This window comes from Anoplophora glabripennis, unplaced genomic scaffold (genome assembly GCF_000390285.2).
Source record: "Anoplophora glabripennis isolate ALB-LARVAE unplaced genomic scaffold, Agla_2.0 scaffold14, whole genome shotgun sequence".
Taxonomy (NCBI): Eukaryota; Metazoa; Arthropoda; class Insecta; order Coleoptera; family Cerambycidae; genus Anoplophora; species Anoplophora glabripennis.
In genome coordinates this window covers 2,583,911-2,596,176 of record NW_019416352.1, presented here as the reverse complement: position 1 = coordinate 2,596,176, position 12,266 = coordinate 2,583,911, and the positions used below count along the sequence as shown (strand labels likewise).

The 12,266-nt window shown below is 32.1% G+C and overlaps 1 protein-coding gene across 1 annotated transcript; it reads right to left on the bottom strand.

The window, feature by feature from the left end:
• Positions 1-1,030: 1,030 nt before the first annotated feature.
• On the bottom strand, positions 1,031-10,299 carry LOC108904027 (cytochrome P450 4C1-like). The gene is made up of 8 exons (XM_023454221.1): positions 10,071-10,299; positions 9,302-9,411; positions 6,956-7,046; positions 6,629-6,814; positions 6,181-6,530; positions 4,150-4,218; positions 3,233-3,584; positions 1,031-1,206 (listed from the first exon to the last, which is right to left on the bottom strand). Exons 1-8 carry the CDS (start codon positions 10,225-10,227, stop codon positions 1,046-1,048), a joined length of 1,476 nt encoding a protein of 491 aa, XP_023309989.1. The 5' UTR covers positions 10,228-10,299; the 3' UTR covers positions 1,031-1,045.
• Between the last annotated feature and the right edge of the window lie 1,967 nt (positions 10,300-12,266).

Genomic DNA, 12,266 nt, shown 5'->3' with positions numbered 1-12,266 from the left:
TAATCTTGTAAATTGTCGTTACATTAATTATTCATTCCGATAAAAGTGTAAGAGAAAGAGATGTATTAGGTGAAGGACCTAATTAATTTCAGCACTGTGTGTCCTAATTAATCTTTTATAAGTGATTTATTTATGCACTCAATATTTAGTTAATTAAAAACCAAGTCTGAGTAAAAAATGACCCAATTTAAATCTTATTAGAGAAAAAGCCAACTCTAGATTTGTTTTATATACTTAGAATAGAGTCAAAAATCGCTCAATTAATAGTTAGTAGTAACTCGAATTTGAGTAAAACTCACTCATTTTCTGATGCAATAGTTTCACTCAGTTGTACTCATACTAATAGAATAAAAATTTCACTCAATCGGGTGTGGACAGAAATTGACACATTATTGAGTAAAATTGAGTGAAATTTATTTACATGGTATAAACCAGAAGATCTATAAGATCAAGAGAACTTTCTTTTAAAAATTCATGCCTTGATGTAAAATAGACTGACAGAAATTCACTCGTTTAACGAAAACATTAGGTAACAATTCTTGCAATTTTTGGATATGGGTGTAGTAAATTACGTCTGATCATTTGGTGCACAGAAGTTTGCGATATACCATTTTGTCGAGATAAAATTCTAGTACTAATATCATCTTCAGTTGTATTCAAAATAAGTTCTTCGTTTTGTGCCCTGATTGCAATAGCACGTTCTTGAGTGTTATTGAAAAACTTGCTGATCTCAAATTCTAAAACAAATTCTGTAAAAGTGCTATTTTTTTATACAGAAATTATCTAAATATTTAACAACTTTTCATAGTGCGTAATATAAAGTGATGTTTTTTTTTTGTATTTGTCTGCTCTTTTTTCAGTGTCAAATTTTTGTTAGGCAAAACTATTTTCATAAAAAATAACCATTGACTGATTATTTTGATGCATTATTATTAATTTTTTTAAATTTTTTCACAAGTGGCAAGATCCCTAAAAAAAAATGATGGTATGCAAAGCAAAATAAAATAAATCAAATAAAAAAGAACCGATAAATATGGAAAAACATTTATTTTCTTAAAACAAATTTTACTCTAACTTCTCCAACAGGCCTTAAGACTAAGTCGGATTTGTACTTTATCTGTTGTGGTGTGTCTACAGCTTCCAATTTAAACTTTCTTAATATACCACAAAGCGCAGCTTTTATCTCCAAAATAGCAAATCTTTGACCTGAAAATATAATTTATTACTAGTATTATGTACAGGGTGTGCCGATTTCAGTGGTTCTAATGGATTTCGCTTATTCCTCTAAACTTTAAGAAATAGACAAAAATTGTAGAATTTTCAGATTCAATGTTTCAAAAGAATTGGACAGCAAAAACATCATCAAATCTTGATGCGTTTAAGGAAGAAGAAGAAGAAGAAAAAGTTTGCTAATATAGAGGGTGTCCCGTTCATGTTTCAAAAAAACTTGTGTGCAAGTTCGTCATGGGAAAATAATAGGGGTAGTTCATGTAAAGTTTTTTCTTTTCTTTCGAGATACAGTGTGTTGAAGTTGTTACTTTCCAAATGGTTTTCCTTAATTATTTTTAAATCGGCTAAAGATAAAAATGTCAAAATTTGTACACGAGTAAACATCAACTGTGCGTTAAGAATAATGTGCAAACGGTTTCTTTCTGAAAAGCAGTGTCGCCGATACAGGTAATTGGAGGGGTACAATCGAAAAAAAAATGTTAATAGTCAAAATTTGTTAAATTTCTAAACGGTTCTGTAAACTCTAAAGCATACTACAAAAAAAGATATACGTGTCTAAATTCGGTAGCATGTATCTACTGTATTATTTCGAGTTTGCACATTTATTTAATTGTGCAGCTACTTTGTTCTGTATGTTTCCGAGTCTGTTTCCTAATATTTTTCTGTTTTTATCACTTTTTTAAGCATTCATATCCATCAACAATTCAGTCCATTCAACAATTGTTTATTTTATTAATGGTAGTGTAGTAGTTTACAAAATCTAAAATTAGTTAGTAATAGGTAATTCATTACCATAATCTGTGTATTTTTATTTACTTTTTTAAATGTTAGTTTACAATAAACTGAAATTTAAAATAAATTTTAATTTTTTTTTAGTTAATAAAATGTTTTACAATTATATGTTTCACGTGATACGTAAGAAATTAAAATTGTAGTATTAAATGCAAATACTGTTGGTAGCTAAATGTCTTCAGCTCAATCAATGGTAAGGTCTTCTTTTAATTTAATATTTTGTTAATGTACTTGTGCCGCTTTATGTGAGCAAAAAAAATGTAACTTCATTTTTATCGAAAATGGTACATGCTACCGAAGTATACCTTTTTTTTGTACAACCTTAGCCCATACTATTTTTTTCAAAGTATAAAATTTAAAAAAATATATCGAGGGACGGTAGAATGATATGAGAACAACCATGTGCAATTTTATTTTTGAGGTTGAAGAAAAAAAAGAAGTACTTAGGTATAGCTTAGAAATTTTTTTTGTATAAATACATGTATGTGTAATGAAAGAGAATGTTTGGAAAATTTCAAAGTAAGATTCTATCAAATTTTACAATTAAAAAAATAAAAGATAATAAAATGAAACCTAGATTCGGCAATTTAGAAAATATAGAATGTTTCTACCAAATGTATTAATGTAAATGTCAACAGTTTTTGTGCGATAAAGATCAGCAATGGGCCCTGAAGATTGTGTAAAACAACACCGAAACGTTGGCAATTAATTAAAGATTGTGTGTTTTTAACTTATTATTGATCTCAATCCCACAACCGTTGAAATTGATCAATTTAATCAAAACCAATATTTTTTAAAAGCTTGTATTAATATTAGCAAGCCTAAACAATTCATACTGTTCTTTGTCTTCGGAAAATGTCAAACTGTCATTTTCCTTACACACAGTACTTATTAAGTTATAGACATTTTCACTTAAAAAAATTTGAAGAACCACATGCGATGACTTAAACCTAAAGTATTAGACCTACCTTAGTACTAATTTAACTTTAGTCTTAAGATGAAGGTTAGGATAAAATTTTTATAAATGAGTTAAAAATGTTAATGTTAAGATAAAGATTAGATAGTTTACGGCTACGTTAGGATGCGATGTTAGGATACGGACACTTCATGGTAGTACCAATCGTGCAATGTTGGTTTCCTAAACTCGGCGGTTACAAGGGTTGTAATCATTTATGAATGTTATGTATTTGTTTATTAATTAGTTACCAACCTATACAATTCCTAAATCCAGCGCTGAAAGGTAAATAAGCAAAGGGATGTCTCGTCGCAACATTTTCGGGTAAGAATCTGTCGGGATCGAACTTTTCCGGGTTTTCCCAGTACTGAGTAGATCGGTGCAAGTCGTAGATGTAAATGTTAATGTCACACCCTTTGGGTATTATATAACCGGTGTGTGTTTTAATATCTTCGCCAGCGACTCTCGCTATGAGAGGCACACTCGGGTACAATCTTAAACATTCTTTAATACATCTTTCCATAAATTTCAATTCAGCAAGGTCGTTATATGTAGGCAATTTCCCGGAATGGCCGAGAACTTCTTCGATTTCTTCCAATATTTCTTCCTAATGGAAAAACGGGTTAAAATGGATGTTGGGTTAAATGGGCTATTGCAGCATACATCATGTTCCGATTTTTATCTATTGATATTGTGTGGGAAGCAACTACTCTGCGGATTAATACCCCTACCACCAGATTACATCCGCAGCTTTCTTCTTTATCTGCTGACATTATTTTTGAGTTGTTTTTTTTAATTTTTGCTGACGAATGCACTTAGCTCTATACTAGATATTAGGCGTATAATTTTATGGTGGATGATGCATGTAATCTGCAGAGCAGTTTTTTGCTTTCATAATACCTATAATACCTATAGACCAGTAGGCCACTTTCTGTCAGTATTTACAAAGCAATGCTTTGTACCAGTAGACATTGAGTAACAACGACATTTAAGATATATAGTTTATAGATTATATCCCATTCATCATAATTCGAATTTTATTGACTAATTTAATATTGTGAGATAGTTTTGATCTTCTATAAATCTTACTTTTCCATTTATTAGCGGTTTATTAACGAATTTAAAATATATTTTCGTTGAAATTTTTGGGAGCAAGGAATCAAAATACATACTTGAATATTTTCTTCATTAGCAAGTGCCATCAGGGCAAAGCATATTGCCATCGAAGTGGTATCGTGACCCTAGAATATCAATAAAATAATTAATTATGCATATCCAATGACAGTATAAAATATTATCATACATTTTCCCTACAATAGGTACTTAACGAAGTATGCTTTTCAGTTTTTCTGTAAAACTCTTTTAAAGTGTGTGGCTTATATTTACAAAAAATAAACACAAAACTATGTTATTTCAGGAGATTAAATTTTCTTGTATAACCCATCTAATTGAGACGTTGTTGATCTAAGAAAAAGGTAGTTTCAGGAAAGAACACTGTTGTTATTATATTTCGTATTTAGTTAGGAAGTGATAATTTACATGAATTCCAATTAACTGATTCCTGCAAAACAAATGTTTCATGTTTAGTTTGTCTTTATTTATTTTATTGTGTACCATGTAATAAAACAATAAAAAGGTACATTTTTACTATTGTAGATTGAAGTTGATGTTACTGAAGAATCTCTCATAAAGTATCTCTATTCAACTCAAAATTAACCAATAGAGCTGTGTAAAACGTATTTACTAACGAGCGTTCAAATAAAAACGTGGTCGAAGTTGGCTCTGACATATTGGACGTAGGGAGTAGCTTATAGCGACCAACTTAACCTCATTTCTCAACGAGCTGTATAGCAGCTGTCAGTTTCAATAACGTTAATGACTATATAAATTTATTTTAAAGAATAATCGTGATAACAATAACAAACAATTAAAGAAGCTGCGGAAAGTGTCCCGTTCCTTGTTCCAAGCACTTTTCGCACCTGTTCCTCAAAGAATTAAAAACATTTTCTAAGATGCTCAGGGTATTGTTAATTTCACGAATCTTGTCTATAAGTCGAGCCTGCAGATGGTTTAAATCAGGAATAGGCAGTTCAAAAATAGTGTTTTTAAGGTAAGGCCACAAAAAGAAATCACACGGCGTAATATCACATGACCTCGGTGGAAATTCATGTTCAGCATTGAGACTTATTAGTCGATTTTGGAAAACTTCCCTCAACATATTCATCGTCTCGCCTGCCGTATGTGCCCTTGCGCCATCTTGTTGAAAGTAAAAGTTTGTAATTTCGTTTTCTTCCAGCTGGTTAACAAAAGGAGCGATAATTTCTTCTCTATACCTTTGCGCAGTAAGAGTACCATTAAAAAAAATAGGTCCATAAATCCTCCTTCGATTGAGAGCACACCAAACTCCAATTTTTTGAGCGTGTAGAGGGCCCTCGACAAAAAAGTTATCTGGTTTTTCAGAAGACCACATTCTCATATTCTGTGAGTTTACGTAACCACTTAAATGAAACCAGGCTTCATCAGAAAAAAAGGTGATATTATGAAGTTCACCGTAGTTGTTTAAAAACCATTCACAAAATACAGCCCGTCGCGGAAAATCAACTTCATGAAGTTCTTGCTGACAAGTTAAACGATAGGAGAACAAACGCAAATCTTTTTTTAACACTGTGTGGCAGGTACCGACTGATACTCCCACCATTTGTGATAAAACACGTACAGAAGTTCTTGGCGCATTTTCCATTATTTGTTGGACATTTTCTTTTAATTCTTCAGTCCGCTTTTTAGGTCGGCCGCTTCCTTCTTTTCTTGTTACACTGCCCGTTTCACGAAAAACATTAACACAACGCTGAACTGCACTTTGAAAAATTTTGTACTCAACAACGCCGGGAAATTGATTTTGAAATTCTATGAAACATTCCTCAATAGAATACTTCCATATTCCATCAATCTTGCGTCCATTTCTAAAGTAGGACTCTATGATAAACACTTTTTGTTCTTGAGAAAACACCATTTTAAACGCTTTTTAAAACGAAAATATTCAAATTGATAGCGGCGATATAGCGCGTTGACAGATGACGTTTAAGTTCATTTGCTATACGCTACGCCCTACGTCCAAATTTTCAGAACCAACTTGACCACGTTTTTATTTGAACGCTCGTTATTTATAATAATGGTTAAATGAGTAGTGTCCATTGTTGCATTACCTCAAACATGAATGTATCGACCTCTTCTCTAATACCTTCATCATCTATGTCGGCTCCGTCATACTTCGCCTTCAACATCAGGTCCAGCATAGCCAGACGTTTCCTATCGGAATACGATATCTGACCATCGGCCGAAAATAATTTCTTGCGATCGCTTATGACTCTAGTTGATAGCTCATGTAAGACTGTTACTGCTTTTCGCTGTTCCTGTGCTAATGGAGCTAAACTATAAACAAAGTCGTTGTGGTACCACGGCCTTATTATCCTTTTCGTTAATATGACGCCAAAATTATGAACTGCCTCCTTGTAAGAAGTGTGGCCTTTGCCTAGATCTACGCCTAGTGATGTCTCTGAAAATTATATTTGATAACCCCACCTAATTTTTAAGAGGTTTGGTTTCCTTCTCCAATTTTTGCAGCTGCTATTAATTGAATAAAAGACAAATTACCTCCTATCGAGCAAAGTGTGAATTCTGTTATTGGTATCAGTACATTTATGTACGGTTTATCACAGTCTCTCTCCAAAACCTTTACCAAGTTTTCAGTTTCTCTGTTAAAAATGCCAACAAATTCCTGTAGTATGTTGAAATGGAATGCTGGCGTTAGAATTTTTCTTCTGTTCTGCCATTTGCTGCCTGAAATGTATGTATAAAACAGTTAAATTATTAAATGATTGAGGAAAATAATATAGAATACTAAAAATGGCAATTAGTTGACTATATAGTTTTTCCAGATATGTTTTTAACAGAAGATAGGTATAATCATTTATTACTTACCACTACTTGTTAACAATCCAGTCCCAAGCCATTCGTGCAGAAAATCATATATGTGGCTCTTCTTAATATGCTTTATATTATTCAGAATTAACTGTAAATAAAGTATTCGTAAGTTGATTTATAAGAAATATGAGGTTTATATCTGCCTATGGTAGATATGAATAATTTTTTGTTAGTAGAGTTTGGTAATTTATCAATGAGTCATTAATCCGAATTAGAATTTAAAAATAGGAGTAAGTAGTAGTACCAGATTATTTGCCCTTTTTATTTTTTGGTAAAAGATTAATTTATATTAATCTAATCATCATGTTGTCGACACTTTTGGCACTTCCAAAATTTTATGATTTCTAAAAGGTTTTGCTTTATGTATATAATTTTGTTCTATTAATATTATTTTACAAGAAGACGACTTGAAAATGTAGAAATAGTAAGATCTTTCTATCTTGGCTATATTTACGTGTTGATTTTGTAAAGGATGACGTCACAACAACAAGAATACAATACATTTCTATAAAATATTACATTATTTAATAGGTTCAATGTGTCAGGTATGTGTTTTTGAATAGGTACATAATATTTAAATATATAATTTTTTATTTTTACAAAATAAAAAAATCGTGTGTTTTTGAGATGTGATGTTACCTATCTGTAGTAAAATTATCTGCTGAATCCGAAAATGATAAAACAACATTCGAATTTTACTAAAGATAGGTAGGTTAGATGGCCAGTTTGGATTTTTTAATTTTTGAGGGGAATTGAGGGTGTGTGTGGGAGAATCCATAGGTCAGTAATTTTCCTTTTTATCATTTTCGGATTCAACGGAAACTTTTACTAGAGATAGGTGGGTTGGATGGCTAGTTTGGATTTTTTTAATTTTTGAGGGGAAATGAGGGTGTGTGTGGGGCGGGGGGGTTATCATTTTCGGATTCAGCGGAAAATTTTACTACAAATAGGTACGGTCGAGTCTCAAAAACACACATTTTTTTATTTTGTCGGCCTGTGTTATTAATTACTGGATATTGTTAGTGTAATTCAATGCTACTTGGGGCATGTAGCTCATATAGACATTGTTTCCCACAATAATCAGCAGTCGGGGAGTCTTATCTGTGGGGCTAGATATCTTTTGTGTACCTAGATTTTTAGTATCGAAGAACAGTGTTTCACTTCATTTGATAAGATTAAAAAAAAATTATTTGAATTAATATCTTTAAAATAAAGTAAAACTCTCCAGCAACTAGAACTATCTATATATTTCCAAAATGCTGTATTCAGGATTGTTTCCAACAATTTCTCCATTTTTTAATCTCAATACTGATTGGACGTACGAGGTCTGTCAGAATATAATTGAACTTCATTTTTTTAAACTTTATTATTAATTTTATGCATTATTGGTCCTTGTCTCCTTTAGAGCACTTCCATCCCCTAATCACACACTTTTCCTAGCGGTGTTTTCATTTCGTGAAGCATTCCAGGATAGCTTCATTTGAAGTGGTCTTTAAAGTCACTGACGAATTTGATCTGATGACATCCATAGTCTGATATCGGCGTCCTTTCAGCACTGAAATCGCAAGGAGCCAGGTCTGGCGAGTGAGGAGGGTGAGGGAGGACAGTAATCTGATTTTCTCGATTCATGTTCAATTTTTCAGTCAAAATTTCATGGCATGACCCAATTGAGATGCTAACCTCTTCTGCAATTTCTCTGACAGTCAATCGACGATTTGCACGCACGAGATCTTTGACTTTCTGAACGTGGGTGTCATCGGTTGAAGTCGAAGGCCCTCCTTGTCGAGGATCATCTTCAATTGACTGACGACCACTTTTAAATCTTATTCGTAACATTGTGTAAGACTCAGAGCGTTATCTGAGTAAGCTTGTTTCAAAAATTGAAACAGTTTCAGGCAAAATTTTACGGTGCATCGTTGTTCCAGAAAATCGCACATTTCAAAAATCGTCACTAACACTTAAATACATTGCAGACGTTGCACTGAAATAACAATATCACGAAAACTAAATGAGATATCAACAAACCAAGAGCATTGTGGTTACAGAACGCAACATGACTATTCAAATGTGTTATTACTTTAGTTTTCGTAGAAGAATTTATAATCAGTTCTTAAACATTACAAAAGACACTTAGACACTTATTTAGTTTTGGTTATAGTTATGCAGAGATATAAAATAATAACTTGGAACGACTGGACAATGTCTAGTAAACAACTGCAATGAAAATTGGGAGAATGATCCGAGTACGATTCTGTAATATTTAAAGACAAAATATGTATCACTAATATAAAATTTGAATGATCGATGTAGAAATCTAGTCTACGGTAATATTAATAAACTTACTTCGATATCCTCCGCACTTATTAAACAGACTAGTGACAAAGTGAAACTCCATCGTTTATAAATCGGGTAGAACGCCCTAGACCGCTTTCTCTCACTGTAAAATAAGCCATCTGAAATTAAAATTATGAGAGAAGTCACAGGAACGAATGCATTATTTAATATTTTATAACATTTTTGCTCTGTTATAATAATTAGAAGGCGGGACACTGTTTAATATTTTTTAGTACGACATACAAAAGTGTTCTAAATATTTTTGGCAGGTTTGGTTTGTTCTAAACAATTATAAATAAACTTTTTTTTGACAATTATATCTTTTTTTTAACATAACGGAAGTGTAAAACGTTAAATGCAACTATTGTATAATTTTAAACTATTTTGTTCACATATTTAAAAACATTATAATTGGATTGATAATATACTGGTAATTCCGCTTATGTAAAACATGCAAAGTACAAATTCTACATTACAAGATTGCAATGGAGGATGACAAGTTTAAAATGTATAAAAAAGTGGAGAATTTTAGACAATAAACTGTGTAGTATTTGAATATACCCGAATTGTCTGGCTTTACGGCACTTGCATTCGTTATCTAAGTTATCAGTTATGTTGTGATGAAAGAAAAACATTTATAAAGACGTATATAATGCACATAATTATTTGAAAGTTAATAATATTTATCTGCGCAAACATATATGAAAACGATATTGTATATACGTACTTTATCGAATTGTTTTTGTATCACTTATAAATGAAGTATGTAAATGTTTACCTTCGTCAAATATCAGTTGCATCATTGTACCCACCATAGGATAAGATTTTGGTCCAGGTATTGCCATAATATGTTTCCAGTATTGGTAGTTCTTTAACCAACTAAATATATACAGTAAATAAGGTATGGCTACTATCAAAACTATATATTCCCACATTGTAACTTTTGTAATATTTCACAGAGGAGTCTGATCTAGCCGTACGAATTGAGTCAGTCTACTACGCTTTGCAGTCAGTGGTATTTTATTTATAGATAATGTTCTTGCCATTGCAGGTCCGGTTTGCTGATAACTCTAGCGTTGTTATGATCCCAACAACTTCAATTGACGCAAATAATATAAATCAAGTTTTTAAAAATTGGAACGCCTTATTTTTTTGTTAATATTTTGTATGTAATTTCTTCTTCGCCTCGTTTTTATATTTTGGTTTCTATTTATGTTTCTAGTAGGTATAAGGCTTCCAAAGTCAATTGGCAGTATGTGCTTATTACTCGAGTCGAATTAGAGTTTGAACGTGAAAAAATTATTAGTAGACAAGTACAATAAGTACTTCATGACGGGGACTTTTTTTACAACTAATTGTTTAATTACCAAAGTTAATTTTAGAAGTTAATATCGTAGATATAGGTTCTAATTGATCCATAGAAACGTATCGCAAAAGAAAAATTTCGAAACGTTGAAATTACATTGCCCTTTACAACTAACAAAGAAGGACGTTCAAAACAGTGTTATAAACAAATTGTACCAGGGTCAGGCAAAAGCCGCTCGGGAATTCGCTCTTTTGCATTACATAGAGCTTATTTTTACGGTAATTAAAAATAAATAGAAATCACTTACGCCTCCTTTTCCCGATATAACTTTTTTTATAAAGTTAATTTTAATTAACTATTGGACATATCGGAACGGGATTTTAGAGACAAAGAAAGGGTTAAACTTTAATTTAAAAAAATTTTTACACTGATAGTTCATGTAATAAACGCATTAGCAGCAGTAGAAGTTAACGTAAATTCGTCTCAAATTAAACATTAAATATTGATAAATTAAAAATATCCAAATAAATTCTGCTTCTAAGTACGTACTTTAAATATTATTTTTTTTATCACATTTCATTTTTTTGCTTTATTGAAGAATATGTATCTTTTAAAAATTTAAGGGGACGGTGAAAAATACAAATCAATAAGTTATATTTATAAAAATAAAATTGAAATTACATTGCCCTTTACAACTAACAAAGAAGGACGTTCAAAACAGTGTTATAAACAAATTGTACCAGGGTCAGGCAAAAGCCGCTCGGGAATTCGCTCTTTAGCATTACATAGAGCTTATTTTTACGGTAATTAAAAATAAATAGAAATCACTTACGCCTCCTTTTATATGCACTGCCCGTTTCGCCCTTCCACAAATAAGATCCACTTCTTATTTGTGGAAGGGCGAAATGGGCGTTGACTATTAGACGCCTTCATTATGGCCATCCTTGTCTATCACATGGATTTCTATGGCTTACTTTATCGCTCTCACGTAACTTCTGATAGACCATCGGTACTTTCCTACACTGTATCTGAAGTTACGTGAGAGCGATAAAGTAAGCCATAGAAATCCATGCGATAGAGAAGGATGGCTATAATGAAGGCGTCTCATAGACACTGCCCGTTTCGCCCTTCCACAGATAAGATCCACTTCTTATTTGAGGAAGGGCGAAATGGGCGTTGACTATTAGACGCTTTCATTATAGCCATCCTTGTTTATCGCATGGATTTCTATGGCTTACTTTATCGCTCTCACGTAACTTCTGATAGACCATCGGTACTTTCCTACACTGTATATCAAAAACTAAGCATTTGTTTACCCACGTTTATAAGGAAAAAAAGTCATATCTTGACCTCAAAAATACGCCTCTAAATTCTTTGTACTGAATTTTGAATCGGCCTGTATATGTGGCAAAAAACATCGCAAAGATTTAAACTTTTTTTAAATCTATTGGTGTAAGCCCATGGCTCTGGACAAGTTCGTGTGCCAATCGTTGTATGCTCCACTAACCTTTGGAAATACTATACTTATTTGTCTTTGCACTTAATGTTAGTTTTTAAAATTTATTTTGCCTTTTGATTTTCTGTTGTACCTTCTCCGATAACTGGAATCTTGTCGATTTGGATATTGCATTTCTAAATGAGTAAACAATTCTCCAGATAGTACAGTTG

Coding starts and splice junctions, on each gene's coding strand:
- LOC108904027 (XM_023454221.1), bottom strand. CDS start 10,227: ATGTGGGAATATATAGTTTTGATAGTAGCCATACCTTATTTACTGTAT. Junction 7,047..9,301: donor TAAGTGCGGAGGATATCGAA/GTAAGTTTATTA, acceptor CTTTATTTACAG/TTAATTCTGAATAATATAAA. Junction 6,815..6,955: donor TGGATTGTTAACAAGTAGTG/GTAAGTAATAAA, acceptor CATACATTTCAG/GCAGCAAATGGCAGAACAGA.